At 41.2% G+C, this 21745-nt stretch overlaps 1 protein-coding gene across 9 annotated transcripts in view; it reads right to left on the reverse strand.

Annotated features, from left to right (window-relative positions):
- Nucleotides 1-2413: 2413 nt before the first annotated feature.
- c1h18orf25 (chromosome 1 C18orf25 homolog) overlaps nt 2414-21745 on the reverse strand; it is an 81852-nt gene continuing 62520 nt past the window's right edge. For all 9 annotated transcript variants that reach the window (XM_033034297.1, XM_033034265.1, XM_033034237.1 and 6 more), the window contains 3 exons: nt 7403-7579; nt 5450-5576; nt 2414-3727 (listed from right to left, as the gene is read on the reverse strand). In XM_033034297.1, coding sequence (XP_032890188.1) covers nt 3529-3727; nt 5450-5576; nt 7403-7579 — 503 coding nt within the window. In that variant the 3' untranslated portion in view covers nt 2414-3528. The remainder of the gene's footprint in view (nt 3728-5449; nt 5577-7402; nt 7580-21745) is intronic.

Consider the following 21745-nt stretch of genomic DNA (forward strand, 5'->3'; position numbering starts at 1 on the left):
TTGAAGTTGGGGAAGTTAGCTGGGGTTTGATGTGAAAAGAGAAATCCATGGTTAATCATACTTTCGTTGAACAAATAAGTACTAATATTTGAATGCAAAAAAACGTTGAATAAAAACAAAGGACTAAAATAAAACGTAAATTCTATTATCGCACACATTAGTGTTTAGCAACTTCTTGGGAAGATAATTTCCACTTGCGACTAAAAAGATTAATTGCAGACTCGGGTTGCCAACTGTCCCATATCAGCCGGGACATCCTGTATATTGGGCTAAATTGCTTTGTCCCGTATTTGACTGCTACTACTCGGGTCGAGTGGACAGTCAGGTCGGAGCGCCGCGTCCAGTCCTGCCTCACCTGTCCCGACGTAGTGCAGCCCATGGAGTGCAGCCCGGCCAGTTGTCCGACCTTTGGACCTTCGCTTACCGCCGACACCACCACCATTCCTTCTCATCGGTTCATGAATTGGATGGGGTGCCGGACTTTGGACCAGGGCCAAAACTCTGCAGCTGGCCTGCTGGCTGGGCTTTGTGTGCAGTCGAGCACCCAGGTCAACTCATCATTCACCCAGCCATGGCCGAGTCGGTCAACGAATTGCCGTCGGGAATTTGTCCCTTATTTCGACCTTTTTGTCCCTTATTTGGGAGTGAGAAAGTTGGCAACCCTATTGCTGACTAATGCTTCCTTCAATTATTTCGACAGTTGTTAATTAAAATGCAGTGAAATGCTAACTTATCTGAAAACTTTAATGCTGGTCAAAAAAAGATTCTGAGGTTTGTGATTGAAGGTGGCTAAAAATATAATACACTGATCTCATTATCAGCAGTTTTATGAATAAATGAAAACTGTCATTTACCACAACACTACAATAAACAACATGGGATAAATGACCCAGTTGTCTTTGGAGCTTTGACTTTAAAATAGCAATCCTTCAAAATAATAGGAAGCGAACAGATCCACAAAGCAGAAATTTGAAATCAATCACAAAACAATGAACACAATTTGCCCAGATGTTGCAGCACCCAGATATTGGTTTCCATCCAATACTTTGTTCAATTACACTCTTCATCAGAATCAAGCAACGAACAGGGCAATGGGGCAGGGGCAGGGGCGAGGGGTTACTAATTAGAGAGGACTTCCCTTTCCACTGGATGATTCTGTGATTTATAGGCATTACAGCCTCCCCAATTATAGAAAGCCTCACAATCAATTCCAACCAAACGTAATCTGAAATGCAGGTTCAACATTCTAGCAAAGATTGGAGGGATAATAAAAAAAAGTTGTACCACCTTCACCTCCTAACCCCAACAACCAAACTGTTAAAATCTCCTCAAATTTAGAAACGAGCACAGAACATTTGATGTCCATAGCCAATTAAGTCACTTTGATGCATTTCAGCTAATAAAACAAAGAATATATCGTAAACCAAGTGTCCAGTGAGGACAAGTGGTTAGACAACTATGATGTGCGTGGCACATGAGCTTCCAGAATGATTTATAGTGCCCTACATAATGTTTGGGACAAAGACCCATCATTTATTTATTTGCCTCTGTACTCCACATGTGGTTAAGTGCACATTGTCAGATTTTATTAAAGGTCATTTTTATACATTTTGGTTTCACAGCTGTGTTTATACATAAATCCCCAAACACCTGTCCGACAGATCAGAAACACTCTTCAGGTGTGTGGATTTGTCAATGACCACTGTTCGCAGAAGATTCATGAACAGAAATACAGAGGCTACACTGCAAGATGCAAACCACGGGTTAGCCGCAAAAATAGGTTAGCCTGGCAGAGCATCACCAGAGAAAACACCCAACAACTGGTGATGTCCATGAATCGCAGACTTCAAGTAGTCATTGCATGCAAAGGATATGCAACAAGATGTTAAACATGACTACTCTCATTTACATGACATTGCTGTGTCCCAAACATTATGGTGCCCTGAAATGGGGGGAGACTATATATATATAAACACTGCTGTAATTTCTCCATGGTAAAACCAAAATGTATAAAAATGGCCTTTAATAAAATCTGACAATGTGCACTTTAACCACATATGATTTTTTTACCTATTACAAATATCAAATTGTGAAGTACAGAGGCAAATAAATAAATGATGGGACTTTGTCCCAAACATTATGGAGGGCACTGGGACACGTTCTATTTTAAACCACCACTTGCAACAGGCAGCAAATCAAAAGTGACCACAATTTACCTTCAAGCTTGAAAATAAAAATTATGCCTGAGGGAATAATGCACGCTGCAAAAGTTTCCCGCAGTCTCACTGTCAATGGATAAAATTCTCGTGTGTCACAAATGTGGTGGCAGGGCACTTTTCAGATTAGTGCTTTGCTGAACGTTCCTGAAATGAAGTGATGCGGGGGGGAGAGAGCATCAAAACAGCAACTTTTCATTCTTGAATAGACTAAATGTATTTACAGTTGTGCTCCGGCTGCAGCAATAGCTCAAACTGAGATTTTAAACCAACTATTTGATATTCAACTTCAACTATCAAATTAAAAAAACATCCCTTTTGGTATTATTTGTGACGTTAAACCTCTCTCTAATTAAATGTATTAATGTATTTCTGTCCACTTTGGTGGTTTACACAAGGACCTCAATGATATAGTCCAACAATTTTTTTTTTTATTGGATTGAGTCTAATGGGATACAAAGGAAAACCATTCCTTCAGTGGGTTATTTCTCATTCCAATATATTCTCATTTGCAACTATAGGATTTTACAGCTAACTGCAGAGAAACCAACTGCAAACATAAAGGTTGATATGACTAGCTGCTGAAAGTCAATGTGAATGACAGAAGGAACCACTGGATTCAACATTTTACTCAGCAACTGGCCCATCTCCATATTAATGAATTAACCAAATTGCTGTACTGCCAGATAATATCATGAATAACTTGAAATTTCCCATTTAGTCTTTTGTGGCACCCAGGGCACCCAATCAATGCCATGGCACAAAGGATGCTCGTGCAGTCTAACACCGGCACGTTGTAATTAAGATACATTATCACGGTACATGCAAGAGGTTAAAATCAAACGGTTGTGATGCTAGCCTTAAATAAATTCAGTTATCCTGAATCAGCCTTAAATCTGCAAAACAAAAGAGAAACATTTGAAGTCAACTACATTTTATAGTGTGCCTAGCTCCAGTCTGGTCACACCATTTAAAGGCCAGGTTTAGCGCAGATAACTCTTCAACTCTAGTTCAAGTACATGCAATGTGAATCCAATAATCTACGGAAACACCTGGCACATTGTAAAATACTAATTAAATTTATAAACACTCTTCCCGCATGGATCCCACAATACTGGTGTATTGCCATTTTAGGACAAATAGGAAACAAATCTTTTTGAGCGATACTAAATGTTGGAAACTTCAGCAATTCCAAACAGAGAACAAAAATGAAATAACTTTACAAATCTTTGTGAACGATAGACAGGTGTTGTCAAGCTTTTTTTTGTTTTTCCTCTTCTTGCAACAAAACAAAGAAAGCACACGATTTCCATCACAGTAAGTATCTGCGTCTCGCATCTTCATCCAGGGTAAGGTCAACAACCTCCGGTGGCCCGCTCCAGGTTGGCTGGGAAATGGCAGGCCATGAATGCATTTGTTGTTGTTGCTCCCTGCTGCCGAGGCAGTACGAGTGAGGACTCTGCTTCCATGCTGAACATCGCTGAATGACGCCAGGTCTGCTCTGAGCGCACCTGTTTAAAACAAAAGTGAACAATCTGTCTTCAAAACCCTTTCTTTTTTTGTTTGAATTCAAGTTGTTTTTTTAAGGGCAACAGTTCCTTTGTAGAATCTGCTCCATCATTTCTGTCATAGAGGACAAAAACAAGACCTTCGGCCCAACTCATCCGTATGCTAAATTCTGAGCATTTTCCCTGCAGCGATACATTTTACCTCCAATTTGCATGACTGCACCCAAGCATGGTGAAGCTTGTAATTCCACATTTCCAACTACCCTCCATTGCTTGGGCAGTAACTCCTGCTGGGTATTAACCCCATTAATACAAGTAGCCTTTAGAGTATCTTTTCCACTCGGTTGTTCGTCATGCGCAAACTTGAGCATCAAGAGATTATTTGCAGAGATGGCAGCACAGCAGAGTCCAACTTTGGCCTATCTCAGGCCCATAAACATATACTCTCCAGAGGAGCGTACAGTCTTACCAATCTTTCATCTCTCTTTACATTTCTGTAGCGCATTCAACTAAATTGGAATTAGCCATCTCAGAACAAACCAAAGAAAATACGACCAAACTATCCTGAGGTGATTTCGTTTATGTTTGATTAGGTTTAGAATTATTGTCACGCTAAAGTGAAGAATTGTGTTTTGCAATCCATGCAGGCAGATTGTACCATAAGTACATACATCAAGGTAGCGCAAAAGTGAAAAAAAACTGTAGTAAGTGGTGTTCCAGCTACAGGGAAAATGCAGATGAAAAGTGCAAGGGCTGCAACGAGATAGGCTGGAAGATCAAGAATTCATCTCAGTTTGTGAGAGAATCATTCAAGAGTCTGATAATAGCAGGGTGAAAAAAAAGCTGTCCGTGAGTCTGCTAGGATGTTCCTTCTCGATGGGAGAGGGGAGAAGAGAGTATGACCAGGGTGGGAGGGGGTCCTTGACTATTTTGGCTGAGACAGCAGGAATTGTAGATAGAGTCAACGAAGGGGAGGAGGAATCAGCCAATTCACTTGCTGGACTCATATGGAAGTAGTAGGCATTAAGCAACACAGAGACAGATGCAAAAATGAACACATTCCATCGATTACTGTCCCATTTGCAGATTTGTTTTAAAAAATCCAAGCTACAGCATAACAGAAAAAAGGCTGGTGGCATGAGTTTCTTGGGACGTTTACTGTGGTTGGTTTTGTTTTTTTAAATATACTATCAATTAGATAGTATCTGAAAATAGATAGTATCTCTTTTTTTTAGATATCAAATCGATTCATTTAATCCAAATTATTTTTTAGATGAAAACCTTTGTTTTTTGAAGGTTCTATTGTCCCAATGTAAAGTTCTTCCAGACAATAAATACTAAAGCGAGCCAGGTGATAAAGAAAATTAAGTTGCAGAAATGTAATCTAAACTAATTTAAAAAAATGTAATCTGAATCTAAACTGCAGGAGATGACAGAACAGTAATGGTAATTTTTTTTAAAAATGGTATTCAATGCACCCAAAAACAAATATACTCATTTTAAAAAGCTAAATGTTCTAATCTGTATGTTAGTAATTTTAAACCCTAGTTTTTAACTGTGTTTTACACGTGTGCAAATATCAAAGCCATTCCTATTTTAAATTTAACATTAAACCATTAATAAGCAATGGAACTCTGGAATGACCCTTATTGGCTTGCAAGGAGATCTGCAAGTGCTGTCATTGCAATGTGCTGTGCAGTACTTCATGTTGTGGAGTGATTGTACCTTGAATCTTCTTGGACTCCAACTATTTCAACCTCACTATCTGAGGAGGCAATCTGGATTTCTTCCTTATCCGGTACAAAGAAGCCTGTGGAGCCATCGGCCGCTATGAAGTTTTCGTCTCCGCGTCCTGCAATAAACCAGAAGCAAACATCAGATAAGGAAAAGGTCAATGGTGAAAAATCATTAGCATTTCAAATGTATCAAATGTAATCAAAATCTCTTGTGAACTCATAATCGGCCTGCAAATGCTCTTATTTTCAGCATCTCAACTCTTCCCTCAGTTTCTGGTTATCCCCCACCCTAACGTCTTCCTGTAGTCCATGCTATAAATCAGAATCCTTCATTATAAGAGGTGGGTCTGAAAGAGGTGGTTCCATGGCCTCCCCCCAACAGCCAGGTCCCCATTTTTCAGGCGGCCACAAGGGGCCAGGTGGGATAATTCCTCCCTCCGGCCCACCAATGGCCAGGGGGATTGGGCCTCTTACCCCAGCCCCCCCTCTCAACAGCCATGGGGGTGGAGGAGAAGAAATCAGTCCCCTCCCACAGCCAGGGAGGTGCATGGACAGATGTTACATCTGCTGTGGTTGCAGGGTTAAAGTGTCGAGGGAGGTGGTGGGTTAGGTGTGGAGGGATGAACGAAACAAGGAGAGATGCGAGTGGTGTCGCGGGATAGCACAAACGGGTGGGATGGGGAAGATGTGATTGGTAGTGTGATCACGTTGAAGGTGAAGGTAATGTCAGAGAATGTGTTGGATCTGGAGGCAGGTGGGGTAGGAGAGGGGTGGGTGGGAAGGAATGGGCAGACATGCGAGTCACAGAGAAAGTGGTCCCTGCAGGGGAGGGGAGGGAGGGGGGGGGGGGGGGGGGGGGGAGAGTGGGAAGGGGAGAGTGCGTCTGGTTGGGTGATCCCATTGGAGGTGGTGGAGGTGATGAAGGATGACAGACTGGATGAGAAGGCCAATGGAGTGAAAAGCCAGGCCCAGGGGAACTTCATCTCCATTCTGCATGGGGAAAGGGAAAGTGAGAGCAGTTCTGCAGGAAATTGAGCAAATGCACTGCTCGTGGAACACTTTTGTACGTTTGGTTTTAGTTTAGTTTAGTTCAGAGATACAGCGTGGATACAGGCCTTTCGGCCCACCGAGTCCAAAAATCACCCATACATTAGTTCTATCCTACACACTCGAGACAATTTACTGACGTCAATCAACCTACAAACCTGCATGTCTTTGGCACACAAGAGAATGCCAGTGTCTGGAGAAAACCCACACGGTCACAGGGAGAACGTACAAACTCTGTACAGACGTCACCCATAGTCAGGATCGAACCCGGATCTCTGTGCACATTAACTCCAGCCCCCAAGACAGCCTTGATCCATAGTAATTCTCCTACTGCTGCCACAGGTCGATGGCAAACACCATCACCCTGGCTACACACTCGTCTCTGGAAAAACTTGGATATCAAGGATACTTATATCAGACTCTTATTTATTCACCACAGTTCTGTCTTCAACATCATAATTCCAACCAAACTGATCTCTCAACTCTGGGATTTCGGACAAGGTACACCTTCTGCAACTCGATCTGAGGCTTCCTGGCCCATAGACCATAATCAGTAAGGATAGGCAACAACATCACACCTCCTCTGCAATAATCTTCAACTTCCTCCATGCCAATCATGTTTATTGAGCCTTTTCTAACCCTAGCTTTGAAGTCACCAAGGAGAATCAATTGATCTTCCTTTGATACGAGACCATGATTTTATCAAGGTCAGAATAGGTCCTCTTTAGCTACATCTTTGGCTTCCAGATTTGAAACATGTGTTTACGTTGGTTCCACATTAAGAGTAAGAAAAACACTGGTGCAGTGGCTTAACATTTCTCATAGGTACAGATTAAAGCTATTGCACACAATTTGTAGGTAAAAGAAAAAAGGTAAATATTTTTCATTAACTAACCTGTAACACGTTGTTCCAGTAGTCCCTGATTCCTTATTGTGTTCACTTTAAACTCATGATGTCCAAAGGAGAATTGTTCCTGAGCGGCGGCAGCTGCAAGAAGATTATCCACATTCAGCACGCTTGGGTCGGAGTTAGTGTCAGAAATATCGTAATGTGCTGTCACTGGAGGGCCATCTGGGGACACACAACACCACGGATGAGTTTATTCACATATACAAGTAAAAGTAGATGAGCGCAAAGTTAAAACATTTCTGATAACCAAGCAGATAACAAAAATCAAACTAAAGGTACAGAATTCCTTTCACTTTCTACGGTGATTAGCCTCTAGCATTCCTCCTGCACCTGATGCCTTGTTAAACGCAGTGCAATCTCGAGCACGCGCATAGAAATAATCCTGGCATTTCGCCCATGAAAATGCAGGAATGGGAGAAAAACAAAAGATGCCAACCTTCCATCTTTTCAATGTGCTCTATAAAGTCTGCCCTAACTCCTGAATGTGTTGGAGACAATCTGAAAACAAAGCAATAAATGTGGACAGCACTGTAGGCATTGTCTGACTACGAGCCACAAATACACATGCTCTACCATTAAAAAAAACCCTAAATGGTCAGAACAAGCCACATACCCAATTTCCTAGAACTAACTGTATAAACAAACAAATATCAGGGTACTATTCACTACCCAGATATTTGTTTAAGTAATTGAAAAATTAGAATATATACAATTCTATTTTGGAAGTTTCTTCACAAAAGTGCCAAAAACATAAAGTCAATATAGTCCTCGTAGCTTTTCTTAATTTCATGTTATCCAGTCTGGGTTACTTTTGTTTTATTGCAGGGCAATAAAGCAAAGACAAAGCACATTTTGTTGTGACTGCTTAGCGTACTCATCATACTTCTGTAGGTGCTGGCACACATTTTGACAACACATTTGCTTCAACAACATCCAATGCCAATGAGGGTGGCTCTAACTAGTGCTCCCAAGTGAGGCATTCATATCAAAGTGCAACCTTGAACTGAAGCAAGCCTAACCAACTTCTAAATCAATATAGTCCTTATAATAAAGGACAGAACAAAGAAAGTAAGGCAAGATTTAACTATCCTGCATCACAGAGAGACATACAACAGTGTAAAGTATTAGATTATGCTGTCCAATTAAGCAAATGGGCAACCTGATGGCATTCAGAAAGTAGAACACAGATAGTTTAAGGACTTATCATTTTTAGATAAGCATTTTGTGCCAGGGTTGAATATTTAGCTACCCTTGGCATAACTTAACAGCCCAAAAATGAAAAGTATAAGGAATAAATCAACACTGACAGTTAAAATTGTATTCAACTAGTCTACAGTTACTGACTCTATAAACCTGTAAGTGTGTGAGCACATAAGTGGCAATTTTATTTTGCAGTCATCCTTCGTTCTAGCCATTCTACCATTTCAAAACACCCATTCCCCTACCATCGCCACTAATGCTACACAAAGACCCATCATTCGACCAAGTGTTACATGATGACCAGGCAAATACAGGCTACAAAACTATATAGCTTCTGCTCAGTAACTCTTCATTATAGAAGATTAACTGGTATTGAAAAATTCATGATACACAAGGTCAAAATTCTGCACTTTATACAGCTGCAGCACATTTTAAATCGCTTCCAGTTTTGAGAAAGCCTCTTCAAAAGGAGGCCAAGTTATATTGGCATGTTTTGGCGCAAGTTCCAAAGTCACTGTAACACTGGGAAATTACATCCCCCCCGCCCCCCCATCACTTTGCTCCAATTCAAATCTTTAAAATAATTTGCATTGTATTACATTTTATGTCTATTCTGTATTACCCAAAATATAAAATGTGCTGTATGACCCAAAATAGAAAATGGTCAACCCGCCCGCTCCCAGACAGGGGCAGGACACCCGGGAGGGGACGGCCCAACAGCAACTCAACAGCGCCGGAGAGCAGGGCCCCGATCACGACCTTGGATGAAACGCAGGTCTGCACCTACGCAGCAGCACAGCCGCCGAGAATGTCTATCACGAGTGACCCACGAACTGGGCATGCGCAGTCGGAATACCGAACTCGCTTATTGAATTAGAAAATGAAATATAGCCACGAGGAGGGAAAAACCTCTTCTTGGTGTGAGAGTGCCTGGAATATTTAAAATATTTTGTGAGGCAGCAGTGCTAATTGTTGTGCCATTAGGTCATGCAGTTTTTCCTTTAGATATCATAACATATCTGTTGCTATTATTTGCACACCTGGGCAATTTAACGGCATGACAATTACACCACTGCCTCGCAGCGCCAGGGATTCAGTTTAATTATAACCTCAATTAAAATGTTCTCCAATTTTAGGTAGTCCCTGCTTTCACCTTCTTTCCCCTCCCCTTCACAGCTCTCCCACAGCCCAATGTCTCTGCATCTTCCTTTCTTCTTCCCGCCCCCCCCCCCCCATCCCATCCCACATCAGTCTGAAGTCAAAACGCTGCCATTTCCTTCGCCCCAGAGATGCTGCCTCACCTGCTGAGTTTCTCCAGCATTTTTGTCTACCTTCGATTTACCAGCATCTGCAGTTCCTTCTTAATCAATTAATACTTTGAGGCTTTCTGCGGAGTTCTTCAGTTTAGTTTTAGTTTAATTTAGTTTAGTTTAGAGAGACACGCAGATACAAGCCCTTCGGACCATCGAGCCGGGCTGACCAGCGATCCCCGCACACTAACACTATCCTGCATATTAGGGACAATTTACAATTATACCAAGCCAATTAACCTATAAATCTGTACTTCCTGAGTGTTGGAGGAAACCGGAGATCCCGGAGAAAACCCACGCAGATCACGGGGAGAATATCCACAACTCCGTACAGACAAGCACCCGTAGTCAGGATCAAACCCAGGTCCCTGGCACTGTAAGGCAGCAACTCTACTGCTGTGCCAACGTGCCACTTCCCCAAAATAAACTGGTCGATTTATTGGCTGCTGTAAATTACCTATGATCCTTTGTGCAACTTACCAACACAAAGGTGGTGGTGGGCAGGATGATGGGCACATGAGCTGGAATAAGTTGCAGGGCTACAGGGGAGAAGGGAGAGATTGGAATAGCTCTGCCGAAAGCTGGCATAGGCTTGATAGGCAGAACTACCTCCTTCTGTTGTAATAAGAATGAACAAATTAGGAGAGGACTTAAGCATGTGGAATGAAGGCAATTAAGTACCGCCAGCTGGCGCCGTACATGGCAGCCTCGCCAACAGCCTGTCTAGTCCCTTTCTTCTTTTGTTGTTTTCAGTCTGTTTTTACATGTAGGTTTTAGTGTACTTTTAGTTTTTGTATTATGTGGGGGTGGGGATGGGGGAAACTTTTTTTATCTCTTCCATCGACAGAGATGTGACTTTTTCTGTATCATATCTCTGTCCGCACTGCGGCCTTAACATCGTGGAGTTGGCTGTCCCTTTGTTAGGGATCGACTTCAGGAGCTCCAATTGCGGGAGCCTCGATCACCCCAATGAGGGAACTTCGATCGCCCCGACCGCGGGAGAATAGGAGGAAAGAAGGTTATGTTATTTGCCTTCCGTCACAGTGGGGAATGTGAGGTCACTGAAAAAACAAAATGGACGTGCTGCCTGCACTGGTGAGGACTCGGTGGGAGTGCCTTGAGTGCAGTGATCTCAGAGTTTGCGGGAACATCGCTCCATGAGGAGGAGTCTAGTGTGAGTGTGGATGGCTTTTTGACTGTTCGGGCGGACAGGGACTGCAGAGAGAGTGACAGCGGTCAGTACAACTGGTCACATCACATTGAAGGAGCGTGTGTGTGGCATTGAACTGATGGCTGTGGGTCTCCACTTATCCTGTGTGCGCTGGGGACTTTCACACACCAACGCAATCCGTTCCAACACAATATTCCACCACTCACCCGTAGCCCCCAACTGCGCAGGCGCGGCTCATTTCCCCATATCCCCCAACACTCCATCCCCCACCTCTTTCCGCTCTCCTTCTCCTCCCCAATCCTTCCCTCCCTCTCCTTTCCTCTACCCTCAGTCACTCCCTCCATAACTCATCTCCCCTTCCCCTTCCTATCCCTGTACCCCCACCTCCCCAATCCCCCCACTATCCCTCCTCACCTCCCCCACTGCCCTCCTTTCCCTCTATTCCCCACTCCTCTCCCTTTATTCCCCCTCCCTCTTCTTTCCCCTCTTCCTACCCTCCCCCAATCCCTCCCTCACCTCTCCTTTCCCATACCCTCAGTCACTCCCTTCCCTACCTCCCTCCTCTCCCTCAACCCCCCACTCCCCCACTTTCCCCTCCCTTCTCCCTCCCAATTCCCCCACTCTCCCTCCTCCTCTCCCCAGGATCTCGAGGTTGCCCCTCCTCTCCCTTCTTGCACGCCCCAGAGGAGCATCAGTCGTCGGCGCCCTCAGCGCCAGGCTCAGCGCCCAGTCCTTCGGGATCCCCGGCATAAGCAGTTTAAGATTTTTAAACCTTAATAACGTTTAAACTATACTACTGATCGGAACAAAACTTGGTGCATTTGCAGCTCAGGACAACGGTGAGTAAGGTGGCAAAATATCGTAGCACTATTGCGTACCATTTTTGCGCAAATGTAAAAACAACGCAAACCGGAAGATAACAAGATGAGAGTTGTAGTTAAGTATAGAAGATAGTTAGATGGGTAGATAGATAAGGGGGAAAAGGGTAACTAGAGAGAGTGTGGGACCTCACAGGAATCAAAGCGGTCACCTCTGTGTGGAGCCACGGGAGATGGGCAAGGTCCTCAATGTGTATTTCTCCTCTGTATTTACCGAGGAGAAAGACAGTAGGACGGAGGAAATTGGAGCAGTCACTGGAAGTGTCATGAGAGCAGTCAGGGTTACTATCGAGGAAGTACTGAAGGTACTGTCGCATTTGAAGGTAGATAAATCTCAGGGGCCTGACCAGATATATCCGAGGACATTGCGGGAAACCATAGAGGAAATTGTGGGAGCCCTGGTTGAAATTTATGAGTTGTCCTTAAATACAGGATAGGTGCCAGAGGCAGGGCTGCCAATTCTCACGCATTGAGCGTGAGAATCACGCATTTCGCCAAATTCTCACGCTCTCACGCTGATCACAAATTTCTCACGTTCCGTCGAGAGAAATTCTGTGATCAACAAAAATGTCAAAACTCATATCAACTGCATGGGTCGCGGGTGTTAGAGAGCCGGGGCTGAGGGAGGGATGGAAACAGACACAGTGGCAAGGACAGATGCGGACGGGGAGCCGGGACTGGCGAGTGTTTGCTGGGCTGGCGAGTCGCTCGCTGCAGCTCCAGCCATGGAGCAGCCTCAGTGCAAGAGTCCTGGGCCGTAGGAGGGGTCAGAAGCGTTGTGCGCTGCTCCATGAGAGTCTCCGTGCCGAATTCACCCTGGTGACCAGCATGGATCAGGCTGCGGCTCGGTGATTCCTGGAGGACAACCAGTGGCTGCTGGAAGTAAGTACCAAGCACTGGGTATAAACGGTGTAAGATAGTGGACTTCAAATGGGGGTGGTTGGAGAAAGCATCCTGCTTGCCTGCTAGATTTACACTTACTGTAACTGCAGGGAAAATGTTCCCGATGTTGGCGGAGTTCAGAACCAGGGGTCACAGTTTAAGAATAAAGGGGGGGCCAGTTAGGACTGAGATGAGAACAGACTTTCTTCATGCAGAGAGTTGTGAATCTGTGGAATTCTCTGCCACAGAAGGCAGTGGAGGCCAATTCACTGGATGTTTTCAAGAGAGAGTTACATTTAGCTCTTGGGGCCAGCTAAACCAAGAGATATGGGGGAAAAACAAGAAAGAGGTACTGATTATAGATGAACATCCATGATCATATTGAATGGCACTGCTGGCACGAAGGGCCGAATGGCCTATTCCTGCACCTATTTTCTATGTTTCTATACTTGAATATACGGCAATAAAACTCGATTTTGAAGCATTCATGCATGGTGGAGGTATAATGTAGTCACAACAGGCCCTTCGGTGCAACTTGCCCACACCCGCCAACATGTTCCCATTACACTACCTGCTTTTGGTCCATATCCCTTCAAACATATCCCTTTTGGTCCATATCCCTTCAAACAGAGCCAAATGGCCACCACCAGCTGTGGAGGCCAAGTCAATGAATATCTTTAAGGCGGAGGTTGAAAGATTCTTGATTAGTAAGGGTTATGGGGCAAAAACAGGAGAATGTTGTTGAGAGTGAAAGATTGAATGGCAGAGTAGACTTGAAGGGCATATTCTGCTCTGAACTTATGAACTTATTTATGGTTCACTTAGTTTAGTTTATTGTCAGCAGGCTACCAGGACATTCATGAACCGGTCCCGATCGGCACAGCCCAAGGTCGAACTGCTCACGGCCAATGCTCATCTGCATCAAGGATCTCCAGATTAGTAAGAATCAAGCAGTTAATACAGCCACAAAGTTGGTTCAAGGTGGAGGAGATACAGTGCTCTCCATAATGTTTGGGACAAATTTATTTATTTATTTCTGTACACCACAATTTCAGAATTGTACTAGAAAAAACCCCAAAAATCACATGTGGTTAAAGTGCACAGTCAGATTTTATTTAAGGGTATTTTTATACATTTTGGTTTCACCATGTATAAATTACAGCTGTGTTTTTACATAGTACCCCCCATTTCAGGCACCATAATGTTTGGGACACATGGCTTCACAGGCGTCTGTAATTGCTCAGGTGTGTTTTATTGCCTCCTTAATGCAGGTGTCAGAGAGCTCTCAGCACAGTCTTTCCTCCAGTCTTTCCATTACCTTTGGAAACTTTTATTGCTGTTTATCAACATGAGGACCAAAGTTGTGCCAAAGTCAAAGAAGCCATTATGAGACTGAGAAACAAGAATAAAACTGTTAGAGACACAAGCCAAACCTTAGGCTGACCAAAATCAACTGTTTGGAACATCAAGAAGAAGAAAGAGAGCACTGGTGAGCTTAATCAGAAACACTCTTCAGGAGTCAGGTGTGCATTTGTCAATGATACTGTTCGCTGAAGACTTCATGAACAGAAATACAGAGGCTACACTGCAAGATGCAAACCACTGGTTAGCTGCATAAATAGGATGCCCAGGTTACAGTTTGCCAAGAAGTACTTAAAAGAGCAACCGCAATTCTGGAAAAAGGTCCTGTGGACTGATGAGACGCAGATTAACTTATATCAGAGTGATGGCAAGAGCAAAGTATGGAGGAGAGGAACTGCCCTAGATCCAAAGCATACCACCTCATCTATGAAACAGTGGTGGGGGTGTTATGGCCTGGGCATGTATGGCTGTTGAAAGTACTGACTCACTTATCTTCATTGATGATACAACTGCTGATGGTAATAGGACAATCAATTCTGAAGATAGGATAGACATATCCTATCTGCTCAAGTTCAAACTAATGCCTCAAAACTCATTTGGCACAGCAAGACAATGATCCCAAACATACTGCTAAAGCAACAAAGGAGTTTTTCAAAGTTAAAAAATGGTCAATTCTTGAGTGGTCGAGTCAATCACCCAATCTGAACCCAATTGAGCATGCCTTTTATATGCTGAAGAGAAAACGGAAGGGGACTAGCCCCCAAAACAAGCATAAGCTAAAGATGGCTGCAACAGAGCATCACCAGAGAAGCAACTGGTGATGTCCATGAATCGCAGACTTCAAGCAGTCATTGCATGCAAAGGATATGCAACAAAATACTAAACATAACTACTTTCATTCACATGACATTGCTGTGTCCCAAACATTATGGTGCCCTGAAATGGGGGGGGGGGGGGGGGGGGGGGGGGGGGAGGGAGAGAACTATGTATAAACACTGCTGTGATTTCTACATGGTAAAACCAAAATGTATAAAAATGGTCTTTATTAAAATCTGACAATGTGCACTTTAACCACATGAGATTTTTTTTATTACAAATCTTAAATTGTGTTGTACAGAGACAAATAAATAAATGGTGGGTCTTTGTCCCAAACATTATGGAGGACACTGTGGGACAAGGCTCAGACAGGTCCAATATTTAGCAGCCTATATTTGACTGATAATTATTTGGGGGTTACAGAATCTAACTCAAAAGCACTGCAAACCATTTCTTCAGATGGGGTACAATTGTGTATGAAACAATAAAGAGAGCATTAGCTAATATCCAGATATCCACCACTTACAAACAAAGGACAATACAAATTATCCCAAGAGACAAACACAGATGCCTGTAAGTGCCTTTCAGGAAGAGTAATTAAAATCACTTGCAGCTTAGACAATACATCAAAAAGCATACATTTTAATCCAGCAGTCTATTCAGTAAACTGAATCAGATTGTAAATTCTGACTTGAAATGTTTTGGGGGCATGAGTCACTCTCCATTTAATTCAGCATTGCTAAATGATGTATAAAATAATTCATGGTTCTAAAATATATCAATATTACAACTACATACGCAATATTCCTTTGACTTTGTGCATTCATAACAATGAGGAACTAAACCTTGACAAAGTAACAGCCGAGTGTTTTAATTCTACTGTGAAACTAATCTTGGTATACAGAGCGATTTTACCTTTATTTTTAATTTTTAGAGATACAGCGTGGAAACAGGCCGTTCGGCCCACCGAGTCTGCGCTGACCACCAATCACCGTACACTACAACTACCCTACACACTGGAAACTTACAATCTTTACCAAAGATAATTACCCTCTAAACCTATCCATCTTTAGAGTATGGGAGGAGCAGGAGCAACCGGGGAAAACCCACACAAACATTCAAACTCCGTACAGTCAGCACCTATAGTCAGGATCAAACCCTGGTCTCTAGCACGGTTAGGCAGCAACTCGACCGCTGTGCCACCGAATCACACTTTACTAATCATTTTGTTTTCAATCAGAATTTTTACTGGAAAATTTGACATTGCAATGTGCTGAAGCAGTAAGATGTTTCAATATCAGAACATCTCCCCCCCCCCCTTCCCCCTCCTCTGGATTTATTAAATTCAGTATACATTGTGGAAAATGGGAAAGAAACCACAGGCAGAGTGTTTCATGAATTGTCATCATACTCTACTTATTAAAGAGCTTCAAAGTGAGATTGGTTCAGGGTAGATATCCTACCTGAACAATGGTAGCATGCACACCAAGAGATATAGGGGTGGAGGATGAAAACAAAGACATCTAGTTAAAAAGCAGAGCAAACTTCAGGAGCAGGACCCGTTCACTGCCCCGTTCAGAGCAGAAACGGGGTACTAATTGGGGATGATCAGCCATGATCACATTGAATGGCGGTGCTGACTCGAAGGGCCGAATGGCCTCCTCCTGCACCTATTGTCTATTGTCTTTAAAAGTAAACAAAGTTTATAAAGCTTTTCTGGTATTTAATACACATTTGCATTCAAATAGTCTTATATGAACCTGCAGTTTGCATGCTTTTGTTGCATGATGTGGGCATGTAAGATAAAAACTAAAATGCAAAAGGATTAAAAACACAGCCTGGACAACATAAATGTACAGGATGGTCAAATGCTATCATCAAAACTGAAGTGCAGCCATAAATTTGCTGGAAATAAACGAGTGGAAGCTTAAACAAATAATGTTCAACGCATTAATAAATTGACAAAGAAAACACCAATTTAAGGTTTTTGTCGCAGAAAGACAACACATAAACAATCTGGAATTAACAGATTATGTCGACAATAATGTATTGGAATATTAAGAGAGCAAAGCTGTCAACAATTTGCACTCCAACAACATTGCTTCAAAAGGAGCTCAAAGTTAGAAATAATGCAACATTGAATTAAAAGAGTATGGTACAGGCTTGTTATTGACCCATTACATCAGTTTTTCTTAAAATAACCATCTAAATTAGACTGAAACAAATTAGGTTAAAAATTCCACAGTAAACACACTAAATTCCACAGAAAAGTAAAACTTTTCCAAAAAGAGTACAGAGAAGACTCAGGCAAAACCCAGTGAACCAGAAAATGATTCTGATGGATGTTACAACTACCACGTCTAGTCCCATCAAATCACAAAATCGATGGCACATACAGTACTGTCCACATTTATTCAATTGCACACTTGCTTCCTATCTTTTTGCCAATTAGTCATTCAAAAGTAAACAATGATATATGAACGGCCGCTTTTCATGAATGTACAGTTTAGACCTAATTACAAGAGGCTTATTTTAAATTATATGGATATACTTTTCTCAACTTTTCTCACCTTTGCTGCAATTCCCCCAGAAAAGGAAACTATCTGGTGAAGATGGGTTTTTCACACCGAACAAGAATTACACGAAATTAATAGAATGGAATTGATTTTACGAAAGATTCCAGCAATGGTACAGGTTCACATAATACATACATATTCACAGGTGGATCTCCAAAAACTACAAACCACAAATACAAACATGCAATTTGATTCCAGTACTGAAACTGAAATATGATCGGAATAGAAACATTATTATGGCGTGCTTTGAAGAACAATGATGCATAAAGCTATGAATACATGCTGGTAGAAATAGCTTCCCCAATTTCATCCAATTAGACAAGTGACACCTAAGTTAGTTTTAAGGACATAAACAGCTCTTTAATACTCACCTCAGTGGCCATTCTCCATCTACAACCCTAAGCAGTTGGTACAAGCAGGCTATTCAATTGTGTGTGGATAGCACAACAGATCCTAAAAATATTCATGCCTAATGTCGGCTTTACAACAAAACTCTTTTGAAAGTACCCAATTTTTTTCATTTTTGAAATGTAATTCAGTATTTTCAATGTAATAAATTCCTGACCAAAAGTATATTGCATTCAAAAATATAATTTTGAGGGGGAAAAAAAATTGTATATCATACTCAAACAAGAAAGTAAAACTGATTCAACCATAATGTCACATAGTATTTCCTTTCATTTTTACTGCAAAAAAAAGTACCAAACATGTACACATTTTCTGAGGAACGTTATACACTTAACTGAATCAACCTGCTTGTTTGAGCTGTTATTAGAATTTTAGAAAAATAACAGAAAATGTGTTACTCATTATAAAATATAAGATTATGTAGTCCATCAAATAATCACATCTCTTGGTGCAGAACTAAGCAAATTAACACTGACTGACCAAGCTTCAGAGACTTTCTCCCAGTCAATATTTATACAATGACAATTAATATGGAACAAACACTTAATAACATGCAACATTTATTGGTAGTACGTACATGCAAATATAAATAGCTTAGCACCTACCCCTTTAAAACATGTTTGGGAATCATTTCCATTCTTCAGATTCAGAAAGTACAGGCACATCCGGTTATTTCTGTAGCAGTGGTCCTGCATCTTCATGTTACCAAACAACACGTCGTCAAGCTTAAGAAACGTACTGCTTTAGTGCAGATCACTACAAGGGAAAGGACCACGGTATTCTGAGACAGCATAAGAGGGATTAAAATGCTTTTATCCAGGGATGATGGTATGGAGGATAATTGTTTATCCTGATATGGGCTTGGTAGTGCAGTTTGCAAAGTATTTTTCATTAAGAATATTGTCAAAAACTAAACAGCCATTCAGATCCAATAGCTTTTACCAAACTAAATTGCACTGTGATTTAACCAACATCTCTAAAAGCCTTTCCTGTGCTACAAAACTCCTTGTAAATAAAAACAATGTTCATAATTGTCAATCTCTATTGTTCTTTGTGAAATTTAAAGTAAAGTTTTGGTTTAAAAGATTGTGCAAGGTGTAGATACTTTATAAACATAATGGCAAAACATATTGATCCAATTTTCATGGTATTTTCAATAGCTTATACAAGTGCAATTTATACAAGTGCTTTCACAGGATAAGGAGTAATAAATTCCAAAACTGAAGAATAAACAGGCTTCCTTCTGAATATCAATCAGTGTAATAATAAAATGGAAAAAAACTACAATTTTGACATTAAATTTCATGAAGGCCTCAATGTACACATCTTGTTGAGGGTAAGATGGCCATTAAACGAGTGATTATTTTTTACAAATGATGTATATAAAATGGAATAGTAGCTGTTTGAATAAATTTGCTATGATGCTCATTTTAGTATTTATCCTTGATTCACATTTTTACTGTAACTTAGTTGGTTATAACAATGGAAAAGCTGTGTAACGTCAATAGTTAAAATGATATTTTCTGAAAAATACTTCAATGACCGCCTCTTGCACTGATACATCAATTTATTGCATCTGTGGGAGGTGGTATAATTTGTCAAATTAGTTTTAAGACCTCCATTGTAATAATACCCTGTAATCTTCTCATATCACTGAGTCACAAATCTTTCCTTAAATTAGTTCTGGACTGGTATAAATTACATTGTTAACCTGATTTAGTCCCTTTCCATACAACAAAGTCTCAACATTTTACAGGGAGTAATAAGGTTACGAGCAATAATCCTAAACCTCACTGATTAAATGCATTAAGACTACACAAGGAATGTAAGAAACTCAACAGGAGTGACTGGCTATCACAGTGGCTATCAAGTCAAACTCAGCTCACTTATTCCTCCCATTTACTAATGGCAATGGAAGGATTGATAAAAATATTAAAAATAAGGGGGGGGGGGGGGAAACAAATAACGTCTATGTTTTAACTGCTGCAAATTAGGTAACTCTGGGTAATAAATAGAGAAACTACGGGGGGTTGAATTTATATTCAATTCTTTAGTGGGTTAACTAGAAACAAGAGCCAACAGATTTAAAGCTTAGTACACCTTTGCCTGTAGTCAGTGCTTTCCCTTCAGGATTGAGGCAAAATTGCCTACTGAAATGGAGGGTGTAAAATGCATACAGCTTTACAAAATATTAAAACTTATGTGAATGATTACAGCAACATTCATGGTTTACTAACCACCTGTGTATTTTTAACCATCCAATTTAAAAGCTTCATTTGTCAGAGCCAAGGGGAATCGATTCCCCGTTAATTTTTGAAAACTTATGTCCTTGAACATTGAGGGTCATGTTGGTACCTTTAGCCAAAATAGCCTTTTAAATTATTTAATGACAATGTAGCTGCACCACCTCTGACAAAGAAAAACAATTAAATGTAAGTAATTCCATGACAATATTCAAGCAAACAAATCTTAAGGTGGAAAGTGAGATGAACAGTTTTTAAACCAGCCAAACCATCAATGTATTCTGAAAACTTGAAAAGACAAAGCCAAAAGGAATCTTTACTCTGAACAATTTATTTTAATTAATATTGCAGTTATTTTACATTTATTGATTTTACAGGGATTTGGGCAATACAGTTCTTAGCAAACAATATAGATACACAAGATAAGTAAGGCATTGCAAAAGCAAATCCTTAAAAAAAGGTGGGCACAAGCAACAACACGGGATGACTGGTACTGCAAATCACTGCAATGCCTGTGATCTTGCAAAGAATCCTTTACCCTCAGTTTAACAAAATTGTGACTGGTTTAATCCATTTAATGCTTTGTAAATAATTAATAAGAAAAACACCTTAAACGCAGTATTATTGTTAATATTTTCCACTGGTGAATATTAATCTAAACCAATACACTCATTAAAATGTGCAAAAACATTTGACTTTCCAATTTTACTCCCACTTAAATAATGAAAATTAACAACCAACTGCGATCCTATTTCAATCTTGGTGAGATGTAACCTTGCTCAGTTGGGCAAGTGGGTTGAGGAATGGTTAATGGAGTTTAATGCAGATAAGTGCGAGCTATTGCATTTTGGGAATCCAAGCCAGGACAGAGCATTCACAGTGAATGGCAGGGTTTTGGAGAGTGTTGTAGAACAGAGGGTTATTAGGACGGCACGTACGTAATTCCTTGAAAGTGGCATCACAGATAGATAGGGTGGTCAAGAAGCTATCGATACATTTGCCTTCATCAGTCAGGGTATTGAGTACAATAATAGGGAACTGATGTTATAGTCGTACAAGTCGTTGGTGAGGCTGCATTTGGAGTAGTGTGTTCAAGTTTGAGAGCATCCAGGCAGTCCTCACTCCTACATTTGTTGATGCAGGGAAATTGAAATTGGTTGATAATTGGCAGCCAATCACGATCAGGTGGATTATGCTGAGGATCTATACTAAATTATTTGCTCCACAATTGTCCAATTCAATCACCCTCAATGAGCGACAGAAGCGATTTGTCAAGCCACCCTCTGATGCAACCAAAATATTACTTTATTAAATAATATGACAAAAGACATCAAGAGGAATCATAAAGACCAGGCGATAATATTTATTGATTTAGTGAAAGCCTTGGACTCCATCGGCCATAAGCTTATTATTAAAGCTTTGGACCGTATCGGGATTGACACCTATTTAGTGAACATCATCAAGGACTAGTACCCCAATACC

Source organism: Amblyraja radiata, chromosome 1 (assembly GCF_010909765.2).
Source record: "Amblyraja radiata isolate CabotCenter1 chromosome 1, sAmbRad1.1.pri, whole genome shotgun sequence".
In the NCBI taxonomy this organism is placed as follows: Eukaryota; Metazoa; Chordata; class Chondrichthyes; order Rajiformes; family Rajidae; genus Amblyraja; species Amblyraja radiata.